The 26,963-nt window shown below is 37.5% G+C and overlaps 2 protein-coding genes across 2 annotated transcripts; one reads left to right on the forward strand and one right to left on the reverse strand.

The window, feature by feature from the left end:
• Window positions 1–544: 544 nt before the first annotated feature.
• On the reverse strand, window positions 545–1,402 carry LOC138893479 (uncharacterized). Its single transcript, XM_070178096.1, has one exon. The coding sequence runs from the start codon at window positions 1,400–1,402 to the stop codon at window positions 545–547; it is 858 nt and encodes a 285-aa protein (XP_070034197.1).
• Window positions 1,403–23,562: 22,160 nt separating this feature from the next.
• Window positions 23,563–26,671, forward strand: LOC104090516 (uncharacterized). The gene is made up of 4 exons (XM_009595624.4): window positions 23,563–24,373; window positions 25,260–25,330; window positions 25,633–26,143; window positions 26,237–26,671. Exons 1-4 carry the CDS (start codon window positions 24,257–24,259, stop codon window positions 26,426–26,428), a joined length of 891 nt encoding a protein of 296 aa, XP_009593919.1. The 5' UTR covers window positions 23,563–24,256; the 3' UTR covers window positions 26,429–26,671.
• Window positions 26,672–26,963: the final 292 nt, after the last annotated feature.

A 26,963-nucleotide genomic window follows, 5' to 3' on the forward strand; every position in this document is an offset into this window, starting at 1 on the left:
ACCATTCGGGATATTTTACTTCCCGAATGGATCCTATTTTGAGAAGTTTGGCTACCTCGTCCTTGATGAATGCACGTTTTACCTCGGATTGGGGCCTTCTTTTTTGTTTTACTGGGAGGAGCTTCGGTTCCAAGCTCAGTCAATGTGTAGTGATCTCCGGTGGGATCCACGTCATATCTAGGTGGGACCAAGAAAAATAATCCATATGATTGGTAAGAAGTTTAATGAATATTTCCCTAAGCTCGGGGGTTAACCCCGTACCCAGGTATACCTTTCAATCGGGTAGATGCTCGATCAGTATGACTTGCTCCAGCTCTTCGAATGTCGATTTGGTGGCGTCAGAATCCTCGGGGATTATGAAGGATCGAGGGGTCCAGTAGTCATCGTCCTCGTCAGTTCCCTACTTCTCCGACTGAGTCGAGGCTGATGGTTGTGTTTGCTATTTATCTTCCTGTTTTCCTTTGGACTCTGATCCCTTTGTTGACGAAAACGCCGATACAAGTATTACTTCATCGACCGCGAACATCTCTTTGACAAAATGATGTTACCCATACACCGTTTTTACTCCATCTAGTGTTGGGAACTTCAGCATTTGGTGAAGGGTTGAGGGGACCACCCTCATGTTGTGAATCCAGGGTCTTTCGAGCAGTGCGTTGTATCTCATATCGCCCTCGATCACATGGAACTTTGTTTCTTGAATAGTTCCGTTTACATTTACTGGTAGAATGATTTCACCTTTAGTTGTTTCACTCACCATGTTGAAGCCATTGAGAATCCAAACTGCGGGTACAATCTGATCTTGTAGGCCGAGCTGCTCCACAACCCTCAATCGAATAATATTGGCTGAGCTTCCTGGATCAATTAAAACAAGTTTAACCTGAATTTTATTCATAAGGATAAAGATTACCAAAGTATCATTATGGGGTTGTGAGATCCTTTCTGCTTCCGCATCATTGAATGATAAAGTTCCTTCTAGCACATAGTCTCGATTTCGTTTTTCCCTGGTGATTGATACTTTATTGCATTTGAACACGCGCCATTGTGGAATGTTGACCCCACCAACGATCATGTGAATCACGTGTTGTGGTTCTTCCTGCTCATTTTTCCTGTTTGCATCCCTCTCTCTGAAATGGTTTTTAGCTCGGTCGCTCAAGAATTCTCGAAGGTGACCCTCGTTGAATAAACGGGCCACCTCTTCCCTTAGTTGTCTGCAGTTTTTGATTCTATGACCATGTGTACCATGGTATTTGCATATTTGATTAGGGTTTCTTTGGGATGGATCGGCTTGTAGGGGTCTGGGCCATCTAGTATCTTTGATTCTCCCAATCGCTGACATAATACCTGATGCGTCGATGCTGAAGTTTGTATTCTGATAATCGTGGTGCTTCTGTGGGATCGACATGTTTATGGAAGCCACTTTTGCTCATGAGCCCTCGAGAGCTCTATCCTCGATTGTTCCTTCGATCTTTTCAGATGGGATTGCATCCTGGGCCGTTGTTTCTACGTTCTGTGTTGTATGGTTGATACCGATCTCTGTTCGACCGGGGTTCTTTGTCGATATCCATTTGAGTTCTGCCGACGGGCCTGTTTGGATAAACGGAACCGGAAGGGGTTCCCAATTGATCATCCTTGACCCTGATCTTTGATTGGTACCGATTATGTACATAGGCTCAGGTTACCGCTGGATATTCAATTAAATTCTGCTTTAGCTGTCGTGATGTCGTCGAACTTCGTTCTTTCAAACCTTGAGTAAAGGCTTGAACAGCCCAATCTTCTGTGACCGTTGGTAGTTCCATGCGTTCCATATGAAACCGAGATACAAATTCCCTTAACATTCGTTGTCTTTTTGTTTTACCTTGAAGAGGTCCGACTTCCTAGTCGCAACCTTTATTGCTCCGACATGTGCCTTCATGAAGTAGTTTGCAAGTATGGCGAAGGAATCAATGGAATTAGGCGGCAAATTGTGGTACCATATCATTGCTCATTTTGACAAGGTTTCTCCAAATTTCTTCAGTAGAACAGATACAATCTCACTCTCTTCCAAGTCATTCCCTTTTATTGCACATGTATAAGAAGTGACATGCACATTAGGTTCGGTGGTCCCATTGTACTTAGGAATTTCTGGCACGCGTGGAGGGAAATGCTTCTGTATGAATTTCTTTGAATCCATACCCTTTAGAATCGCCGGTGCACCCAGTATTTGGTCAACCCGGGAGTTATATGTCTCTACTTTCTTGTCATTTGCCTCGATTTTCTTTTTTCCCAATTCAATCCATTTAGTGAGCTCCTCAAGCATTTTCATAATGGTGGTGTCAGTCCCCGATTCGTTGGCGTTCAACCTTTCCGGCACAGGCTCGGTCCTGTGGACGGCTTCTGGTTCGATCCTACTCGATGTTCGGTGCTGATTTTATAGTTGTGCTATAGCGACTTGTTGAGCCCGTAACATTTCGAATATCAATTGGAGGCTAACTCTGCCATTTTCTCCGTCCTGCGTACCTCGACCACCTGATCGAACTTCCCTGCGTACGCTACCTTCGGGATCAACGCCCAAATTTGCATTTAAGGTGACATGTGAACTGACTTGTGCTATAACGGCTTGTTGAGCCAATAACATTTCAAATATCAATTGGAGGCTAACTCTTCCATCTTCTCTGCCATGCGTACCTCGACCACCTGATCAAACTTCCCTGCGTACGCTACCTTCGGGATTAACGCCCAAATTTGCATTTAGGGCGACATGTAAACTGACATCGATGAGATTTTCAATTGGTGCTCCCTCGAGGTCAGCCTGAGGCGCCTCGATCCCTGGGGCGGCTATATTGTCATTTTCCCAGTGAAATCTGAGGCCGTTGTCACCATGTGTAGGCGTTGCTTGTGAGATTGACATGTTTATCCTGAAAATAAAGATTCTTACGAGAACAAGTGTAAAGCAGTGTGTGTTATCAGAATCAGTATTAAGCAATCACTATTATCCTCGTCCCCACGGTGGGCGCCAAACTGTTTATCCAGAAAAATTAGATAACGATTAAACTTATAATGTGATTCTAAGGACACGTGATTTCACTTAATACCAATTCATAAATATGAAGATTAATAACAGAAATGAACTATAAAGTAAAGAACACCAGTGTTAGAATGGAACTTAGCCCTCAAGTTTGGATACACTCACACTAGCTGATGCAAGAACAATTACAATATAACAAGCTGATGAATAATAATATAAACGAGAAAGAGAATTATATTACTTTTTGTATCTGTAAACAATGTCCCTTACAAATGATTAGAACCCCCTTTTTATAGTAGATGAATTTCACTTATGGTATAATTCTAATTACAGAAGGAAATCCCATGATTAGCTAATTAATCGTTTCTGATTTGATCCGTTCTGAGATTTACGCCATGATCCTCGACCAGTCACGGATATTTTGCTTTTATATTATTATGCTATCTTCGATCTTGTTCGATGTGTGTCATATTTGGCTTCGATCGCTACTAGCCTCGATCTCGATAGGTACCTCGATTATGAACTCGGTACCTTATCCTCGTGGTTTAGTCTGTTCCGTTATGAGACCATCCTTCGATGCAGCCTCCCGGTCTCGATCAAATAGTAAAATTGGGTGGTCTCGATTTTAACCGTATACAAACTTTTTTTTACAAGGTAACCTTTTTTTTTTGTAAAGAGAATATTTTAATTATGAGGTAACATTAAAGATAATTATTTGTAAAAAATAAAATTAATAACTTAAAAATAAGTTAAAGGCAACTTGATTTTCACCTTTCCTCTTTCCCTTCTTCCTTTCTCTCACATGCTAACATATACATCCAATTTATGCACTGTCTTTGCCCCAACTACATGCACTTCTACTACATGGATATAGACATGTATAAATATAAAATAATATTAATCAGAAAGAGTAAGAAGCAAAAGGCTAGTTACAAACTGAATTATTGACACACTAAAAAATAGAGGTTAGTGACAAACATATTTTGTAGCTTAATAAATTTCTCGCTAGATTAGCGTTAAATTATCAAAAACCTTTGTTAACTACGAGCATTTAGCGACACATAGCTAATTTTAGCTTTTTAGTAGCGTGAAGAAGGTAACAAAAATTCAAGAAAACGTATATTGTTATGAAATAAAAGCAATTTAGTAAAACATGAACACGAAATGGAGATAAAGAGAGGGAAGATATTTTATTTCTTCTTCGATTGTGTGTTCTTTTCATCTATTACAATGCCTTTATATAGGTATGAAAAATGAACAAATATGTCATTAAGCATTTGAGAGGAAGATCATGGAGGAAGATAAACATCCACCATAATTTGATTTTTCTTATAACACTCCCCCTTGGATGTCGATAGATAATGTGCCTAGTTAAAACCTTATTGAAAAAAAAATCCTAGTGAAGGAAAAAGCGTACATATGTTTAGAAATATGCTTTTTGGTTGCCTCATTAAAAACCTTGCAAGGAAAACCCAGTGGGACAAAACTTTATAAGGGAAAAAGAGTACACCGCGTATTAATTCCCCGTGATGAGAGCATCAATTTGCATCCTTGAGCCTTCACATCCCAATCTTGTACACTAGTTTCTTGAAGGTTGACGTCGGTAGAGATTTGGCGAACAAATCAGCTATATTATCACTTGAACAGATCTGTTGCACATTGATATCACTATTCTTTTGAAGATCATGTGTGAAAAATAACTTTGGTGAAATATGCTTTGTCCTATCTCCTTTTATGAATCCTCACTTCAATTGGGCTATGCATGCTGCATTGTCTTCATACAAAATTGTGGGTAGTTTGTCACAATTCAAACCACATTTGTTTTGAATAAGGTGTAATATATACCTCAACCATACACATTCTCGACTTGCTTCATGAATAGAGATTATCTCAGCATGATTAGATGAATTGGCCACCATTGATTGCTTAGTCGATTGCCAAGATATGGCAATGCATCCACATGTAAACAAATAACATGTTTGAGATCGAGACTTGTATGGGTCAGATAAATACCCATCATCGGCATAACCAACAAGATCGGGACTGCAATCATTGCCATAAAATAAGCCCATATCGGTAGTCCTTTTTAGATACCGCAATATGTGTTTAATTCCATTACAATGTCTCCTTGTATGAGCATAGTTATATCTTGATAAGACATTAACTGAAAAAGCTATGCCAGGCTTTGTAATGTTAGCAAGATTCATTAGTGCACCAATTGCACTAAGATATGGTACTTCAGGACCAAAAAGTTCTTCATTCTTTTCTTGAGGTCAAAACGAGTCCTTATTCACATCAAGTGATCGAACAATCATCGAAGTACTTAATGGATGTGCTCCATCCATGTAAATCGTTTCAATACCTTTTCTATGTATCCAGATTGATGAGCAAAAGTCCTGTTTGCCAAATATTCAATTTGCAAACCAAGACATAATTTTTTCTTTCCAAGATCTTTCATCTCGAATTTCTTCTTTAAATAATCAATTGCCTTTTGGAGTTCTGTAGGAGTTCCAATAAGGTTCATGTCATCAACATATACAACAAGTACAACAAACTCCGATGTTATTTTCTTTATAAAAATATATGGACAAATGATATCATTTATATAACCTTCCTTTAATAAATACTCATTAAGGCGGTTATACCACATTCTTCGTGATTGCTTTAGACCATACAAAGATCTTTGCAATTTGATTGAAAATATTTCTTGGGACTTTGAATTATGTGCGTCAGGCAGTTTAAATTCCTCGAAAAATTTCATGTATATCTCATTATCAAGTGAGTCGTAAAGGTAGATTGTAACCACATCCATTAAATGCATGTCAAGCTTTTCATGGTCATCAAAACTCATGAGATAACGAAACATTATAGCATCCATAACAGGAGAATAAGTCTCTTCATAATCGACACCATGCCATTGTGAAAATCCTTGTGCAACAAAGCATACCTTATATCTTTGTACCTCATTTTTCGCATTCCTTTTACGTACAAAGACCCATTTATAGCCAACAAGCTTAACACAATTAGGTGATTGGACTACAGACCTAAAAACTTCACGTTTCTCAAGTGAATCCAACTCAGATTTAATTGCTTCTTGCTATTTTTGCCAATCACGTCTTTGTCGACATTCTCCAACGGATTGAGGTTCAAGATCCTCATTATCTTGCATAATGTTAGATGCAACATTGTATGCAAAGACATAATCCACCACTATATTCATTCGATTCAAATCTGTCTCAATATTGATTGAGTTTATTGATAGTTCTTTATTTTCTTGAGTCTCAGTCTCATTGATTTCCTCGTGAATCTCATGATTGGTTAAATCATGGGTTTCTTTATGAGACTAATTCGTAGTGTCTTCTTGATCATTTCTTTTTCTTTTTCTAGGATTTCGATCCTTAGAACCCAATGGTCTACCACATTTTAGGTGTCCTTTTGACTCATTAGCTATGACACTACAAGATTATTCAACATGGACATCATTACGGATTGGAACACTCTCTGCAGAGCTATGTGATTTTGTTATCCTTTTTAGATCCGTAAATACGTATGGCATTTGATTTGCTATTTTTTGCAAACGAATAATCTTTTGCACCACGTTTTCACAAATAGAAGCACGTTGATCAAGATGAGACAACGATGGATTTTTTTACGAAATTTCTCGTTTGATTTCACGAATTTCTCCCCTGGTTTTGGGGGAAATGCCTCATCGAATCGGCAATCTGCAAGCAGTGAATAAATCTCCCGTTAATGTTTCGAGGTAGCGAATAATGGATGGCGATTCAAACCCAACATATATTCTTAGCCTTCTTTGGGGACCCATCTTGGTGCGATATGGATGTGCTATAGGCACTTATACTACGCACCCAAAAATTATTAAATGGGATATATTAGGTTTACGACCCAAAACTAATTTCAACGGGGAATATTTATGATAATTTGTCGGTCTAAGACGAACTAGCATTGTTACATGAAAAATAGCATGACCCCAAACAGAAGGGGGTAATCTCGTTTTCATGAATCATGAGTAACGACCTTGCTATCAAATTTAGATGTTTAATCAAAGACTCTGTGTCACGACCCAAAATTCAACTAGTCATGATGGCACCTAACCCAACCCGTTAGGTAAGCCAACTATTCACTATCCAGTTCCAATATAATTTAATAAGACAATTATTAAAGAAAATATATGCAACCATTACATTTTCCTAAGAACTGGTAGTACAAATCATGAGCTTCTAATAATAGAGTATACAAAGCGGAAATAAAATAATTACATAGTCTATTTGAATAATACATAAACAGAGCTTTTATAAATCTAAGGCTACCATAAACAAGAGGCAGCTACAACATGAACGCTAGTACATCTTCAAATCTCGCAACCATCGAGCACATCAACAACAACAACCAACATCTGCACGCAATGTGCAGAAGTGTAGTATCAGTACAACCGACCCCATGTACTAAGTAAGTAACAAACCTAACCTTAGGTTGAAAGTAGTGATGAGCTTCTACCAAGGTCAGGTCCAAAACCACTAGTCCATAACAGTCCATAACAACATAAAACAAATAATACCAGAAGTAACTCAGAGGTAAAATGCTCAGCCAAATCATGATTTCAAAAATAATAGTTCTTCCTTTCAAGTACATCACGGAAAAACCCAAATCGTTTACCGAATTTTCCAAAAATATGAATAAGTTTGAAAGCAATCATTTTTCCCATATCCTTTCAATAATAAATGATATGTTTCATTTTATTTCCAGATAACCCATGTAAAACAAATGCATTACTATGCCTATCTGTCAATATGTGTGAGAAATCATGAATAATGTGATACCATACAATATGAGGAAAACACATCTCTTTGCATATATGTCATGTGTGCATGTCAATGCAATGTATCTCATAGATTGTACTCATGTACTCACACTCTCAGAGTACTCAATCTCACTATCTCGCATTCTCTCTCACTATGCTCAGCACACTCAATCACTCAGCGTTATACAATACCTGTTGCGGCGTGCAGCCCGATCCCTGTTTATAGTCGACTGCGCTCACTGGAGGTGTGTACAGACTCATGAGGGGCACCTATAGCCCAAGCGCTATAAGCATAGACAACTCATGTGCTATAATATCATATCTGGATCCGCATGGACAACTCACGTGCTGCACGAACAACTCATGTGCTATAATAATATCTGGATCCGTACGGCCAACGCACACGTTGCACGGCCAACTCACGTGCAATAGTATAATATATGTATCAACACGGCCAACTCACGTGCAATAGTATAATATATGTATCCGCACGACCAACTCACGTGTTGCACGGCCAACTCACGTGCAATAGTATAATATATATAAAGCCAACATGGCTTGCTGCACGCGGGCAACCCCGATCCACATAATAATCCTCACAATCAGGCCATCGGCCTCATTCAGTCATCAATCTCTCCAGTCTCTCTCTCATGGGCTCACAATGTCATGAAAATAGCCCAAAAATGATGATATGACGTATCAATAAATAATAATAGAGACTGAGATATGATATGTAATGACATGAATATGACTGCGTATAATTTTCAATTTAAAATAAATAATTCACAGCAATATGACCTCTGTGGGTCATAATAATATTGGCACATAGCCTCAACATGATTTTTAATATGCTTTTCACCTCAATTTTTTTAACACATAAAACCACATGGAAAATGCAAAGATTATTTAACTACAAAATTCCACAGAAACAATTATGTCACAATTTCTATAGTGCACGCCCACACGCCCGTCACCTAGCACGTGCGTCACCTCCCAACAATTTACATAATACATATATTCAGGGTTCATACCCTCAACACCAAAATTAGAAGAGTTACTTACCTCGAACAAGCCAAATCCAACATCGAGCAAGCTAAGCAATGCTCCAGAAATTCCATTCTGCGCGTATCAACTTTCAAACAGCTCGAATCTAGTCACAATTAATTTCTTTCAGCTCACAAAAATTATAGGAATTAATTCCATATCAAAATATTAATTTTTTCCAAAAATCCGAAATTACGCCTCAAAAATTAACCGTGGGACCCAATTCTCGAAATCTGATAAAACTCACAAAATCCGAACCCCCATTCTACCACGAGTCCAACCATTCCAAAATTACTCAAATACGATCACAACTCGACCTTAAAATTCTCAATTAAAGTCTATGCATTTTCCTACTATTTTCAACCCAAAACACTAATTTGTTGATAAAAACAATAATAGATTAGTGTAATTTAACCAAATCGAGTTAGAATCTCTTACCTCAATCCATATGATGAAAATCGCCTAAATAATCACTTCAATCCGAGCTCCATAGCTCCAAATGTGTTAAAATGGACGAAACCTCGAAATATATCTTCTGTCTAGGCATTTACTCTTCGCGATCGTGAAGCACAAAAGTTTTCAGCCCCAAAATTATGCTTCGCGATCGCGAAGAACAAACTCCTCAACTCTTCTAGACAACCTCTAGTTTAATGGTCATACCTTTTTGTACAAAACTCCAAATTGCAAATGGTTTAATTTTATTAAAACTAGACACCAAGGGCTATAACTTTCATTTGTTGTTCATCTCCCAATTCATTATAGATTGTTAGATATAAGCTTCCAAAGTTAGCCCTGTGCAACAAAGATTTCCAAATTCTTCCCAGACAGCCTATATAGTATCCATCATAACCTTTTGTACACAACTCCAAATGATAAATGGTTTACATTTCTGGAAACTAGACATCAAGAGCTACAACTTTAATTTTTGGATTATCTCCAAATTTCTTATAGATTGCGAGATATAAGCTTCCATCGTCGGGTCAGTGCAACAGAGATTTTGTTCTAGGCGATCGCGAAAGAACTTCCACGATCGCGATTCACATGGTTCCAAACTGCTATTTGCTCTTCGCGAACGCGCCCCAATGTTCGCGATCACGATGCACACCTTTGTAGGCAGAAACCAGCAACTAAAAAATGGCCTAGAAATGGTTCGAAACCACCCTGAAACTCACCCGAGCCCCCTCGGGACCCCAACCAATTATACTAACAAGTCCTAAAACATCATACGAACTTAGTCGAAGCCTCAAATCACATTAAACAATGCTAAAACTATGAATCGTACCTCAATTCAAGCCTAATGAACTTTGAACTTTCAAATTCTATATCTTGTGCCGAAATACATCAAATCAATCCGGAATGACTTCAAATTTTGCACACAAGTCATAAATGACACAACGAAGCTATTCCAATTTCCAGAATCAGATTCCGACCTCGATATCAAAAAGTCAACCCCCCGGTCAAACTTTCCAAAAATTTAACTTTCGGCATTTCAAGCCTAATTCCACTACAGACCTCCAAATAATTTTCCGGACACGCTCCTAAGTCCAAAATCACTATACGGAGCTATTAAAATCATCAGAATTAAATTTCGAGGTCATTTACATATAAGTCGACATCCGGTTACTATTTTAACTTATGCTTTAAACCTTGGAACTAAGTGTTCCAATTCATTCCAAAACCTCACCGGACCAGAACCAATTGCCTTGGCAAGTCACACAACAACTGTAAAGCCCAATTTGAGTAGTAAATGGGGAAACATGGTTGTAATACTCAAAACGACCGGTCGGGTCGTTACACTCTACAATGCCATTTTGAGTGAACATGAACTACATGATGTTCCACTTTTATCCCAATTGATAAGCAATAATCATTTAATATTTGGGATGAAAACTCAGCAGCATTATCAAGTAATATAGACTTAATTGGATTATCGGGAAACTGTGCCCATAATCAAATTATTTGTGCCATTAATTTTGCAAACATAAGGTTGCGAGATGACAATAGGCATACATGAGACAATCTAGATGATGCATCTATTTAGACCATAAAATATCTAAACAACCCATTAGGTGGGTGAATAAGTCTATAAATATCCCCTTGTATAGATTCCAAAAACGTATGGGACTCAATCATAACCTTTGTTGGTGATGGTCTAATAATTAACTTCTCTTGATAACAAGAAGTTCAAGAAAATTCATTATTTAAAAGAATATTTAAATTCTTTAATGGATGCCCATTTGAGTTTTCTATAATTCGTCTCATCATAATTGATCCAGAATGTCCCAATCTATCTTGCCAAAGTACAAAAGTATTGGAATCAGTAACCTTTTGGTTTACGATAGAATGTGTCTTAATTGCACTAATTCTTGTCCAATACAAGCCACAAGATAAAGATGATAACTTCTCAATAACCCTTTTTTGGCCAGAGACATTCTTGGTAATGATGAGATATTCGAGATTATTCTCATCTATTGTCTCAATATGAAATCCATTTCGACAAATATCTTTAAAACTCAACAAGTTCCTCTTAGACTTAGAGGAGAACATTGTATTATCTATAATAATTATTGTTCCCTTAGGCAGGGTTATAGTAGCTCTTTCAGAGCCTTCAATTAGATTACTACTACCAGAAATTGTAGTAACATATGCCTTACACTGTAACAATCCGGCCAGTCATTTTGATAATTTAAGCACCATTCGATGGCATAAGGTCTTGAATAGCTTCATATTATGTGTATTGACTTGCGTACATGGTTGAATCCAGTTACCGGATGATCCGGAGTGATTTGCGACACTTAGTCCCTAAAACGAAAGCTTAAGTGTTAGGATTTTGATTGTAGTTGGAACTGTGTAAAGACGAATCCGGAATGGAGTTCCGTCGATTCTGTTAGCTCCGTTGGGTGATTTTTGGTTTAGGAGCGTATCCGTACTATGAATTTGAGGTATGTAGCTGATTTAGGCTTGAAATGGCAAACGTTAATTTTTTGGAGATTTTGACCAGAAGTGGACTTTTTGATATCGGGGTCAGGATGCGATTCCGAGAGTTGGAACAACCCCGCTATGTTATTTGGGACTTGCTTGCAAAATTTAAAGTCATTCCGCGTTGGTTAGATTAGTTTCGGCACGAGTTTTCAAAGTTGGAAATTCGAGTTAGTTCGTGTTAGGTTATGGGACTTGTTGGTATATTTAGACGGGGCGTCGGGGGTCTCGGGTGAGTTTCGGATGGGCTACGGGTCATTTTCCCCTATTTTGTACTGATGTTATCTGTCATCTGGTTTCCTTCATTGCGTTCACGACCTTGCCTTCGCGTTCACGTAGTGTTATTTTGGACGGTGAAATATTTCCTCTACACGTTCACAGTCACCCTTTCGCGTTCGCGAAGTTTTGCCACCCCTTTCTTCGCGTTCGCATTCCCTATCTCGCATTCGCAAAGTGCAAACCAGGCCCTGGGCACTGATGATCATTTTCATCTTCGCGTTCGCGTGCCACTAACGCGTTCGTGTAGCTATTCCATTACACTCTTCGTATTCGCGTACTACTTCCTGCGTTCGCGAAGAGCAGTCGTTGGGCCATCATATTTTTCCTTTCTGCATTCGTGAACGTGTTGTCGCGTTCGCGAAGAAGAACTGGGCAGCTTTTGTTTTTCTTCTTCGCGAACGCGTCCCTTTCTCCGCGTTCGCGATGCACAAAACACCTAGGCAGAATATAAAGTCTTCTATTCCGAGGGTTTGCCATTTTCACCATTTTTGGAGTTCTAGAGCTCGGTTTTGAGCGATTCTTTATGGGGATTTCAAGAAAATCGATTGGGTAAGTGTTCTTCACCTAGAATTTATTATATTCCGTGATTTTACCTTTATTTTTATCATTTAATTTGTGTTTTGAGTTGAGCAAAATGTTGGTTTTTGAAGAAAATTTCCAAAATAAAAAATCATGATTTGAGGGACGAAATGGTATCAGATTTCAGTAATTCTTATATGGTTGGACTCATGAGTGAATGGGTGTTCATATTTTATGATTTTTACCCGATTCCGAGATGTGGGTCTGGGTCGACTTTGTAGAGCGAATTTCGAGATTTTTGTTAAAATATTGAATTTATTAATTAGATGAGTCTATTATCATGGTATTCATGATATGCAATTGTGTTTGGTTAGATTTGGACAGAGTCAGATAATTGAGGAAAGGGCATTCTTACAGACTGTTTGAGCTTGGTTCGAGGTAAGTATCTTGCCTAACCTTGTGTGGGGGACTTCTCCTTAGGATTTGAGTCTTCTATGTTGATCGTAGTCCGTGTACACGAGGTAAGGAGTGCGTGCACTAACTTATTTGTGGGAAGTTGGCCTATTAGGGTTCTTAGGTCCTTGTATTCATTGAATATACAGTTGTTCTTGTTATGATTATATATCTTAATTACTAGATTTACATCTACGTGCTTAATTAGAATCAATTACTTCATGATCCACTATTATTGTTACTTGATTCATATGTGCCTTAACTGAAACTGTTTTCTCTTTTATAGCTATGCTATCTTTTCATAACTGTTTATCTTTATTTGGAATTTATATTATTTCATCCTATAATTGTTCAGTCTTAATTGAGGTTATGATTATTTTTCTATTGCTTATCCTTAATTGAATTGTTGAATATCCTTCGTAATTTTCTCAACCTTAGAAGAAGTTTAGATATCATATATCTTAGTCGACTTGTTTTTTTGGCATTATTTGATTCGTGTTAGATTCCCTGTTGTTGAAGTGTATATTGTGGGATCTTTGCTACACATTAGTTTCTCCCTTTGTTGAGCTGTTCTCTTTACGCCTAGCATTCTAGAATGTGGTTATTCCTTGTGAATTGGTTCTACATTTTCTTGTAATTTAAAAGTTCTTGAGTTGATTTACTTGTCGTACTTTGTATTATTTCCATTGTTGTTGTTGTTGTATTTGTTATGGTGATGCACGAGGTTTCTGTCGTGCGGTTGTTATCATTATGATGCATGAGGTTTCTACCGTGCGGTTGATATCATTGTGATGCACGAGGTTTCTGACGTGCGGTTGTTGTTATGGGGTTGCACTAGGTTTCTATCATGCTGTTGTTAATATTGATATTTGCACATGCGGCGTGACAAGGTGGGATATATATATGCGGGTTGCGCATGTGGCGAGACAAGGTGGGAACATTGTTATGCACGTGTGGCGAGACAAGGCGGGCACTTACTTTATTATTGCACACGCGGCGAGACAAAATGGGCTATGTCAGGGATTAATTTGTGATGATTTGTGGCCTGGGGGCATTCTTGTTGTTGATATTTGTGAAGTGGTATACATACCTGTGTGAGCTTTATCTTGTGAAAAATGTGAGAAAATATTCTACGTGTTGTACGTTCTTTTTCCTTATGCTAATTTGCTGATATGGACTATGGTAGGACACTTGCACAAACATACACGTAGTTAAGCACTCTTATCGGATAAGAGGTGTTCTTGATATTGTTGAGCATTTATGCTCACCCTTGTTTACTTGCCTTCTATGTGAGAATGGCTCTATTGGCACGTGAGTCGTCAGTGCAGTTATGAGATGTTATGAGGGTATTGAGACCCGTGAGTTATGATTTGTCTGAGGTTCGGTACCTCGTGGAGTTATTGACTAAAACCTGATGTAAAAACGGTTGTAGTTGTTGAGTTATTACTTGTCCTTGTTGTATTTGTGATTTTGTATTTAGATTGTGTTCCATTCACCTTTCTGTGTCATTTTCATGATATTCCACTAATGCTTGTTGTTTCCTTCCTTATTGCCATCACTGTACTGTGAGCCATATTGCAGTCTTTATGTGACATCATACTTCTGTTGTTCATGTGCTTGTATCTGTCAGTTTATTAGACTAGTGGGTGTCTTGACTATTCCTCGTCACTACTCCACCGAGGTTAGTCTTGATACTTACTGGGTACCGTTGTGGTGTGCTCATGCTACTCTTCTCTGCATTTTTGTGCAGATCCAGGTACTTGTTCGTTAGCTAGCTGTGTGGACTGCTGCTGTGGAGGCTCAAGGTAAACCTACTGCTGCGTTCGCAGGCTTCAGAGTCACCTTCAACTTTTCATTTCGCACTGTTTATTCTTATTTCTGAACAGTTGTATTTAAAAGTTTTCTCGCAAACACTTTGTAGAGCTTATGACTTGTACTACCGATTTTGGGAATTGTAAGAGATTCTATTTAAATAATGTTGTTGTTTTAATTATTGTTAGGCTTACGTAGTCCTTAAGACTAGGTGCCATCACGATACCCAACGGAGGGGAAATTGTGTCGTGACAAGTTGTTATCAGAGCTCTAGGTTCATAAGTGCTACGAGTCATAAGCGAGTTTAGTAGAGTCTTGCGGATCGGTATAGAGACGTTTGTACTTATCTTCGAGAGGCTACAGAACTATTAGGACAATCTCAATTCTTTCATTCCTATCGCGTGAGCTTATTGATCTCGGAGTTTGAACTTTTATCATTCCATTCTCTCACAGATGGTGAGGACACGATCTATAGTTATAGACGACGCTGCTCCTGGAGCAAGTATCGCTAGAGGCAGAGGCAGAGGCCGACGAAGAGTAAGTGTCGCAGCAAAAGCACCTACCAGAGCAGCAATTGAGGAGCCGTCAGTATTTCCAGTTAGGGAGCAGGTACCGGAGGTGCCTGTTATTACCCCCAGACTTCAGGAGACCTTAGCACAGTTCCTGAGCATGTTTGGTACATTGGCTCAGGCGGGGTTGATTCTGGTTGCACCAGCTACTTCACAGACCGGGGGAGGAACCCAGACTCCCGCCACCCACGCCCTAGAGTAGCGAGTTCATGTTGGTCAGGTTCTATATGTCATGGTGACACAGCCTGCGGTTCCAGTTCAGCTCGTGGTCAGGGCAGCAACATCTGAGGATGAGCAACTTAGACTTGCAAGGTTCAAGAAATATGACCCTCCTACATTCAGTGGTTTGGCTTCATAGAGTGCACAAGGTTTTCTGGAAGAGTGTCACCGTATTCTCCATACTATGGGTATTGTGGAAACGAGGGGGGTTGTTTTTACTATGTTCCAGCTCAGGGGAGCGGCTTACTAGTGGTGGCGGGCATATGAGTTGGTTAGCCCTGTTGATTTAACTTTACTTACGTGGGTTCAGTTTTCAAATATGTTCCTGAGAGAGTTTGTACCTCAGACCCTTCAAGATGCATGGGGCGCGGAGTTTGAGCAGCTGCGCTAAGGCATTATGTCAGTGTCAGAGTATGCCGTGAGATTCAATGATTTGGCAAGGCATGCACCTGCTTTGGTCGCCACAGTTAGAGAGCGTGTCCGCAGATTCATTGAGGGACTCAAGCATGATATTCGGTTCAACATGGCTTGGGCGTTAGAGTTAGATGTTTTGTTTTAGCAGGTAGTAGGGATCACCCGCCATGTAGAGGGCATGTGGGGCCAGGAGAGAGAAGACATGCGAGGATATGAGAGAGAGTACAAGCGAGATCAGGAGAGAGAGGACAGGAAGGTGAGGAGGCCTCGTAGACCGGAGAGATCTACTGGTCCTTATTTTGGTGGCAGGGTACGACATGGTAGAGGTTTTGTGGGTCAGCCAGTTCAGTTTGCACTTCAGGCTTCGCACAGTTTTTCAGGTGCTCATGGGTCTCAAAGTACCCGTACCGCACAGTTCCCACAACCACATCAGCAGAGAGGTTGCTTCGAGTATGGATATACCAGCCACATGGTGAAAGATTGTCCTAGACTCCGGATAGGTGTGTCACAACAAGGTATTCAAGCAAGTAGAGGGCGCTCAAGAGGGGAAGGCCTGACCCGTTGATGTGTTTCATATAGTATGCTTGAGGCCACTGCGCTAGATGAGGTCATACATGTATTCTTTTAATTTGTTATAGAGGGGCACCATTCATATTTTGATTCGGTCCTACTTATCGGGGCGAGTTCCCCTACTTGTTGTCCCACCTATGGGTGAGTTCATGACTTAGTATTATGTTTAGGTGTTTAACCATGTTGGGAGACTCTATGAGTGGTAGCCCGTGTCTATCGTTTGTTTCTATTCATTTTGAAAGTTACGAAACTAGACACCTTCAACTTTTCGTTTTGCACTGTTTATTCTTATTTCTGAACAGTTGTATTTAGAAGTTTTCAAGCAAACACTCTGTAGAGCTTATGACTTGTACTACCGATTTTGGAAATTGTAAGAGATTCTATTTAAATAATATTGTTGTTTTAATTATTGTTAGGCTTACCCAGTCCTTAAGACTAGGTGCCATCACGATACCCAAACAAAGGGAAAATTGGGTCGTGACATATACATACTTAAATGAGAGAAATATTTCTTCTCTTTGAATATTGTATGTGTCGTACATGAATCAATTAAGCAAATATTTTTACAATTTTGAACTTTGATCCAAGTTTGCTTTGAGAGATATCCATATTCGCTTCCCATGGTTTGACATACAAAAAGAAGTATATGAATAAATATTAGTATTTTCAGAGAAAAGAAAAAATAAAATAAAGTTAAACCAATGATTTAATAGTGACTTTTAATGCAATTTCTAGCAAACTCTGATTATGACACAAACAATTCCATAGTTAAAAATAATGCAATTATTTTTTGGTTGTCATATGATTTAAAAACACGAAAAACTTAAGTCAAATTAATAGACATGAAACAACGAGTGTGCAAATAAAGGTAACTAAACACAAAAGTAGATAATAAACTGTATAAACATTTAAAACAGGACCAACGTTCATAAGATATATAATAAACAAAATGACGAAATATTGTAGCCATATTAACGAGTTACCATAAATAATATATTATACAATGGTTAAGTAACAAAAAGATTACCGAAAATATGCTAAATAAAAATGGTCAAAGTTATACATGTAACCTCTTAATTGACATCCTTATTCAAGAAAAGGTTAATGACGCTTTATTAGAACTCAGATTACTAGGCTTACAGACTGATTGTTTAATAAAGTGCGACATTGATACTGTTGGTACTATAAATAATTAAGTCATATTGACATAAAAAATCCAACATTTGTGTCACGACCCAATTTCACCGATAGGTCGTGATGGCGCCCAACACTACGACTAGGCAAGCCAATTTAATAAATTAAGCATATATTGATAAAATTTAAAACCAAGAAAATAATAAAACACCAAATGCTACCAATGTGTGTGTCAAGACCTGGTGTCACAAGTCTATGAGCATCTAGTAGATTATACAAAGCCTCAAATACTGTCTGAAATAAAAATAGACAGAATGGAAAATACAAGGAGAGATACTAGTAGTTGTAGAACGGCTCGGAAAGGCAGTTCACCACTATGCCCCTGGATAACGTGGGTGTAAGACGATAGGTCCCCCACTAGTACTTGCCTCAGGTCCTGCACAAAAATTGCAGCAAGTGTAGTATGAGTATGTAAACAACGTGTACCCAGTAAGTATCAAGCCTAATCTCGAAGTGGTATAGACGAGATGACCGACTTTGACACTCATTATGGGTCAATAATAATAACTGAAATACAATTAGAATATCTAAATTAACATGATTCACATAATTTACAATAATTTATTTAACCAGCAGGAATAATCAAATTCCTTCAAATGTAACAATTCTCAATATATTAATTAAACTCCTTCAATTCAAATAATTTTCAATTTATCAATTAAATATCATTTACATGAATAATAATTAATTCCTTAACAAGCAGGAATAATAATTCATTAGATTTCAAGGATTCTCCAATTTATCAATTAGCTTTGCAAGCTTGAAATAACTATTAAAGTATCGTGTAATTATTATTATTAAGCACGATTTCTGCCGAAGACGTACAGTCCGATCCAGAATGTCGTGTACACTGCCGAGGGACGTGCAGTGCGATCCATAGATGAATCTATCCTACCGAGGCGTTCGACCCGCTCCACAAGAAAGGAGGACATTTTCTTATGTACCTCCGGAAGAAGAGTATATTATTTATAAGATAAATTTGGGAGGGAGAACAATTTCTTTTAACAATTAATTAATTTAAACAAAAAACCGAGCATATGAGATTTCCATCCTTTAATATCTTTATCTAACAATTCACAATATATTCATATATATATATATATATATATATATATATATATATATATCAATTAATATTAATTAAACAAAGAATACAATTTACACAAGTAATTCATGCTTTGAGTCCTAAACTACCCGAACTTTAGCATTAATAGTAGCTACACACGGACTCTCATTACCTCGTGCGTACGTAGCCCCCGCAATTAGCAACAATTATTCAATTTAATCCCTATGGGGTAATTTCCCCCTCAAAAGATTAGACAAGTGACTTACCTCGTTTCAAAGTCCACTTTCCGATTGCCACGTCGCGTAAAATTCTCGATTCGATGCCGAAAAATCCGAAACTATCCAAAAGTTATATAAAATAATTAATATATGTTCAATAATTCGAAATTCATCTATTAAATAAATTACCCTATCCAAAATGGTAAAATTTCTAAAATTCACCCCGGGCCCACGTGCTCGGATTCTGGAAATATTTGGATGGAAACGTTACCCATAATCTCAAGAACTTAAATATATAATTTCTACCCAATTCCATAACTATTTTCGTGGTTAAAATCTCACTTTTATAAAAATCTAGGTTTTTCATCTAAATTTTTGATTTCTAAGATTTACTAGTTATAATCTACTTATAATCTATGTGTTTAACTCAAGGGGTGTAGAATTAACTTACCTCCAAGTTGTTAGTTGAAATCTCATCTCAAAAGCTCCAAAATCGCTCAAGAATGGAAAAAAATGGGCTAAAAATGACCGAGCCCCGATTTTTAACACATTCTGCCCAACAGTCATTTTCGCACCTGCAGAAATTCCTCGCAGGTGCGACATCCACTCGTCTGGGCCAAGGTCGCATTTGCACACATAGCTTCGCACCTACGCGTTCGCAGGTGCACAAATCATCCGCATATGCGGTCGATTACCCCCTTCCCTTTTTCGCTTCTGCGCACAAAAACTCGCATCTGTGAGGTTTGCTCCTGCGAGCTACTGCCGCACCTGCGAGTGTCGCACCTGCGGCTGGCCAAGCGCATGTGCAATTCTGATAGTAGCTGGGAGCTTCAGTTTTGGTTCCCAACTTCCAACTTGGTCCGAGCCTCGTCCGGTTGACACTCGAGGCTTCCAGGACCTCGCCCGAACATACCAACAAGTTTGAAATCATAAAACGGACTCGCTTGAACTCACGAAACATGTAAAACAACATCAAATCTATGAATCACACCTCAAACAAAATTGATTCAAACTTAAGAATTTCAAGTTCTTCAATTTACTTCCAATGCGCCGAAATATACTTAAACTACTCGGAATGACACAAAATTTTGAGTGCAAGTCTTAAATCACTATACAGAACTATTCCCAAACTTGGAATTCCAAACGGACATTACTCAAAAATCTACTCCAAACCAAATTTAAAGAATTTTAAACCTTCAAATAGTTAATTTTTACTATTAAGCACGCTCTCGGGTTATCCAAAATCCGATTCGGACATACGCCCAAGTCCAAAATCATCATACGAACCTATTGGAACCGCCAAATCCCGATTTCGGGGTCGTTTTCTCAAAATATTGACTGAACTCAAACTTGTCCATTTAAAGCTAACTTAAGGAACCAAGTGTTCCGATTTCAACTCACACACTTCCAAATCCCGAACCAACCATTCCCGCGAGTCATAAATTAATAAAAGCATGTTCGGAGAGTTTTATTTTAGGAAATGGGTTTCTAAAAGTTAAAATGACCGGTTGGGTCATTACAATTTGTTTGGTACTAATTTTCTATGTTAAGTGGAATAATATAATATTAGCACATAAGAAAAGAAGAATATTGCTTGGCCACGGCTATGACCACGAACAGGGGCCACGACCTTTTCCACGCTTATCATAATGGGAACACATCTCATTCATGTCGGGCAATGGTGTAGACCCAATGGGTCGATTATCGTGATTTCTCATGAGCAAGTCATTGTTTCGTTCAGCCACAAGGAGAAGAGGAATCAACTCAGAGTACTTTTTGAAACCTTTCTCTTGGTACTACTATTGCAAAACCATATTGGAGGCATGAAACATTGTGAATATTGTTTTTCAAGCATATCATAGTCACGTATACTATCTCCACAGAGTTTCAATTTAGAAGTAATTCTGAACATCGCAAAATTATATTCAGAAACAGACTTAAAGTTTTGGAGCCTCAGATGGGCCTAATCATATCGTGCTTGTGGAAGAGTGAACAACTTTAAGTTGTCATATCTTTCCTTTAAGCCATTCCATAAAATAAGTGAATCCTTGACTGTGAGATATTCTATTTTCAACCCTTCATCAAGGTGATGGCGCAAGAAAATCAAGGGCACAGTCTTGGGTAGATGCTTTATTTCTATCTTTAATGGCATCTCCAAGACCCATTGCATCTAAATGGATTTAAGCATCCAACACCTATGTCATATAGTTCTTGCCCGAAATTTTAAGGGCAACACACTTTCTTTTCATAATATCAGTCATAATTAAAATATACATTAGTCTTCTCTAAGAGCTTCTTGAGACGGTAGAGTCTCGTGCTGATAACGTGTTATGAAATAAAAGCAATTTAGTAAATCATGAACAAGAAATGGAGATAGAGAGAAGGAAAAGATTTTATTTCTTCTTCAATTGTGTGTTCTTTCCATCTATTACAATGCTTTTATATAAGCATGAAAAATGAAGAAATAGGTCATTGAATATGTCATTAAGCATTTGAGAGGAAAATCATGGAGGAAGATAGGCATCCACCATAATTTGATTTTTCTTATAACATATACCCCACTTTTGAATAAAGGTGAAATCAAAATTTTACCTTTTGTGCATTCAAAATACGTTACCTTCACCCCCCCTAAACTTGACACGCATTATTGGTTACATTCTTGAACTGTCTATGATTTTAATTACCCCCCTATACTTGGTTTTTTGATAGTTGTTACCCCCTTGGACGATCTCATCCTAGGAAAGTGGCATGCACTCGTCTTCCACGTGAATTTTTTTTGTCAATGTGGCATTTGTTTTTGAAAAATAAAATATATATTTTACCTTTTTAAGTATGTTACTTTTTTAGATAATTTTTTTCGAATAAAATTTATAATAAAACTTGGCTAGAACTACAGTTTTAGTTATTCTTTTTTGAATTTGACCTGAAAATAAATATTTATACAATTGAAATAAATAGTCAAGACATCTAAAAAGTTATAAAAAAATACGTAGTTTGAACTTTATTATTTTGGCTATAATTTTTTATATAGCTCTAAATTATGGTGCGCTATATATATATATATATATATATATATATATATATATATATATATATAGATTTTACGGGAAAAAGTAAAAATACATAGTTAAAATAAATAGTCAATGCATCAAAAGAATAAATAAAAAGATTGTCCAATTGCAAGTTCATTATTTTGGTTATACTTTTTTTATTTGGTAAAAAATAATGGAGCTGTAGCCAATTGTTTTTTATTGATCTGACTCAAAAATAAAAATACACAATTAAAATAAATAGAAATTATATATAAAGAAGAAAAACAGGAAATATACACAAATGGTACTCCATTATTTTTGCTAGAAGTTTTTTATTTGGCTAAAATGATGGAGTTCCCACACAAATTCGGCCAAAAAAAAATGCACTTGGAACAAATAGACATTATATATTAGAAGAAATTAAAAAGAATAAAAATTAAAGTAAAGTCCACATTGTATGTTAAGATGAAGCAAGAAGATATACATATTTGTAACAAATAAATCATTATATATGATATATGACAATTAAAAGTTAAAAAATAACTTATTTAGAAGCTGATTTTTTAATTTTTCTTCACTCTTACGCGCTTAAAAGAGTGTGCTCACACTCTTTGCCACGTCAGCGTCCAGGGGTTCATGACTCTCAAAAAGCTAAGTTCGGGGGTAATTAAGACCACGAATAATTTAGGAATGTAACTAATAATCTATTCCGCTTCAAAATATAGATCGGATCATCTGGTAAAAGAATTGACATCTCTTGGCAGAGCAGTGATTCTGAGATCTAAGACAGGTAGGGGCTATGAATGGTGTCACACAATATGTATAACAGAAGTTAGGTATAGAATAGATTCTTCCCCAATCTGCATATATTTTCTTAATCACTCCACATCAAAAATTTACTATCCTAACAAATTCAGATTCATATTATATAAAATTCTTGTAAACAAAGTGCTTCGTATTAAGACTAGAACCTTAAATTTTTTGATTAAGAGAACAATACTGTCCTTAATTCCTATCAGCATATGTTGAAACAGCCTCAATAATGTAGGACAATCACTAGCTTAGGCTGCAATAATACTTACAATTTTAATGGCTGACTAAATTAAGAAATCTTCACAAGCATGGTTTCCAACGGCTAGTGATAATAATTGATAAATCTTGAAACCTGAAAGAGTTCAAAAAAATTATGAAGAGGACTCTAAAAGGTAAGGTCAAAATAGTACTTTCACATAAGGAGGTCTCAATATAATAATATGAAAAACCCCATCACCATCAAAACAGCAACCCCAAAGCCTAAAAACAATGCACTACCAACAACTGCAAAATTTCTCTTTTTTCTCTTTCCTTTTTTCAGAAAAATTCATGGCTACACACACAGTCCTTTTCTCTCTCTCTTTAGAAAAATACCCTCTTTCTCTCTCCAAAAAACCATATCATTGAGTCATCACACTTGCCCTTTTCTTCTTTTTTCTGTGTATGTCTGCAATAAGTTTTATAATAACTATATATTAGTACTATGTCTGTATTAAATGTATATTTATCCTTTTCCTTGTTCCTATCTTCAGCAGAGGTCACAAAGGAAGATGTAAGAAGAAAACACACCCGCCCACCAAAAATCAACTCAAAAATCAACTCTTTTTTCTTCTCTGTAATGGCCCAGCTGGACCAAAATTTATATAACCAAAGAGGAGAAGTATTCATATGTCCTGTTAACTAAAAACCCACCTCATATACACACCATTTAACCATAAAGACACAATCTTTCCATAAATACCCTTCTGCAACACCCCTAAAAAGATCCAATCTTTCATCACTTCACACACTCTAAAAACAAAAACAGCAATGTATTACTACTATATTTTTCTTCTCCATTTATGTGGGCTTTTTGGGGTTTGTCTTTCTTTGTCAAGAACCTTCTTACCACCTCTCTCTTTTCCTTTCTTTCCTTATTACTACTCCTTTTATTTGTTGTATTATTATTGTTTCCTCTCTTTTCTCTCTCTTCTGCCGCCGCCCGCCTTGCCTCTTCTTCATATTTTCCAAGATCTGATCTTTTTGTGATCTGATGTCTAAGAAAATGAAAAGGGTGTCTTTAGAATCATCATCTTATGGTGTTTTTGAAGACACAAAGGCTAGGTTGAAGCATCAGACACTATTTCAGGACTATCAAGAGCTCCACAAGGTAAAAAAATAATATTTTCTTGGGGTTGTTTGATACTTTTGTTTTGAAGATCTGTGCCTTTTCTTTTATTAGTGATTTTTGGTGTGTGTTTTTTCCCGTGCTTGTTAGAAATTTGATGACTTTTGTTGTAGGAACATGTTTGGTGTTTGATCTGTATCATGTTAATGATCCATAGAGTTGTTATTTGCTGTCTCTTTGTTCAATTTTTGGATAAAAGTTACCCTTTTAGCTCTCCCTTATTGAGGCTTTTGCCATGATTTAGTGTCTCCATTGGTTAAATCTATTTGTGCTTTTGTCCTCAGAAGTTATTAGGAGTTCTCTCTAGAACAAGTTTTAGCTTCTTTTTGTAATCAGAAATTCCGATGTCCAAGAGGTCTGGTGAATCTGGATAGATTAGGGCGTCCCTCGGCCCTTCACCGCTTAAATACGAGCTTTTGTCTGTGGTAGGATTCAAACCCACGTGTGCCCAACTCACACGCACACACTTAAATACGAGTTTTTGTCTATGGTAGGATTCAAACCCGTGACGTGCATCTAACTCACACATCACACTACTAGACCAAAGTGCTCGGGGCAACAATTTTCTATGGTAGGATTCGGACCCGAGACATGCGCCTAACTCTCACACCCACTTAAATACAAGCTTTTGTGTATGGTGGGATTCGAATTAGTAACATGCGTCTAACCCACACATCATGCTCTGCAGTGTTACCACTAGAGTAAATGCCTTGGGACAACAATTCTTAGCTTGTTTCCATTATAGTCATGCTATACTTTGAACTGCAAGATGATAGAAAGCTGTTTTAGATTTTGGAATTGAGTAAAATAAAAGTAATGTGTATTTGTGATTAATCAGTTTGCTTTACATGTAACCTACAATATACAGGAAACTGATGGCATGAGGCACAAATTGGAGGATTCAAAACTGAGGAAACTAAGATTACTAGCTGAAATTCGGTAAGTTTGTTTAACTTTATAAAAAACGTTTTCATATTTACTTGATATAGTTTCATTTAATTTAAGTAAAGATTTTCTTGAATTCAGTATTTCGGCCTTAGTCTTCGAAACTATATAATCTTGGATAATATAATTAAGGAAAAAGAATTCTGCTGGTAATTATGTTAAGAGCTATTATCTTCAGCATCTTAGTATTCATTCAATTGATAATGTATATGCTGATTCCAGTGTTTTTCAAAACGCTTGAGTTTCTTTTCTTGTATTTGAATCTAAGTGCAGTTTTTCTCCGCATAATTGTGCAGTTTCTTACGCCAGAGGCGCGTGTATCTATTGCAGTTGAAGTCCTTAAGTCGTCCACAAGGGCATCGGCTAGTACCAATGCCAAATCCAGAAATTTACGGCAAAAACAGGTTGAAGGATAAAGTCTACAGCAAAAAGGAGGCCAAGCTAAACAAACTGACCCCACTTCCTGGCCCGAAACAGAACGGAAGGATACAGGTCGCTTCCAAGAAGACACCTGATATTCACGTGAGGCAAAAGCACAAATTAGGCGATGGAAAAGATGATGTTTGGCATAATGCAGTTTTAGGTTTGAACCCTAAAGCAAGAGTATATAGTGGAAAGGATGTTCCACCCCGAAAAGGAGCTTTAGCTGTTGATTTGAAGCAGAACGAGAGATTATACATAGCGAACAGTGCTGTCTTATGGAGGAGCAGCACACCTGCTTTTGATTTAAATCAGGAAACTGATCATAGTGGCAAAGAAGCTGCATTGCCTACTCGTGCTCCAGTCTTCGATTTGAATGAAATCTCGGTAAGTATCAAAATAAACATCTAGTACACTTCTCATTTATTTTGTGAGTTATACGTCTTACATCATTTACCTCTAGACTTTCTAATTTTACAGATGGGGGAAGAGGAAACACAAGAAAATTTTGAGCAGGTGCAGTTTGAGGAGTCAAGGAGAATTATTCGAAACCCCAATGATGATCAGCACAATGATTTGAAGTTATTGATTTGCAGAAATGTTGGAGAAGGCACTTCTCAGGTGGGAAAGCGAAAATTATCATGGCAAGACCCTGTTGCTTTGAGGGTTTGACCTGTCTTTAACTATTCAGTTAAACGTGGTAAGAAAAGTTTGATCGAGCACTGAGCATTGTTGAACTTGAACTAGCATTACTAGGTCAATTGTTCTGTTGACATGTAGGCTTATGCTTTTCCTTTTTTTGTGTAAAGGAAGTTCTTATACATGTAATACGTGCACACACTATATGTTGATTGCGAGCAACGAGATATAATCAGTATAATTCGTTCTCTACATAAAATATCATATGTTCTTCAGCAGTTTTCTGTACAAGCAAGGGATTTGGTTTTCTCTGTTTGTTGGATTCCATATTGATGACATGGGAACTCAAACTTAGGTGTACTTTGTTATTCTTTCTCCACTTCTGCTACCTGGAATAGTTTACTAAGTTCTTTTTGGATTCTCATCATCGTCGAGACGAGCTCTTCAAACAGGTTCCTTGAGATTAGTTCTGATACCACCTGGTGCAGGAAAAGGAGAATGGGATGTGAGGTAGATGAATTTGAGCGCCTAAGATGGTAGTAAAGGGCAGCCTGGTGTACTAAGCTCC

Source organism: Nicotiana tomentosiformis, chromosome 6, assembly GCF_000390325.3.
Source record: "Nicotiana tomentosiformis chromosome 6, ASM39032v3, whole genome shotgun sequence".
NCBI classification, from domain to species: domain Eukaryota; kingdom Viridiplantae; phylum Streptophyta; class Magnoliopsida; order Solanales; family Solanaceae; genus Nicotiana; species Nicotiana tomentosiformis.

Excerpts from the sequence above, each read along its gene's own strand:
- LOC104090516 (XM_009595624.4), top strand. The coding sequence starts at position 24,257 with ATGTCTAAGAAAATGAAAAGGGTGTCTTTAGAATCATCATCTTATGGT. Across the intron at positions 24,374-25,259 it reads ACTATCAAGAGCTCCACAAG|GAAACTGATGGCATGAGGCA; the intron begins GTAAAAAAATAA and ends TACAATATACAG. Across the intron at positions 26,144-26,236 it reads TCGATTTGAATGAAATCTCG|ATGGGGGAAGAGGAAACACA; the intron begins GTAAGTATCAAA and ends CTAATTTTACAG.
- LOC138893479 (XM_070178096.1), bottom strand. The coding sequence starts at position 1,402 with ATGTCGATCCCACAGAAGCACCACGATTATCAGAATACAAACTTCAGC.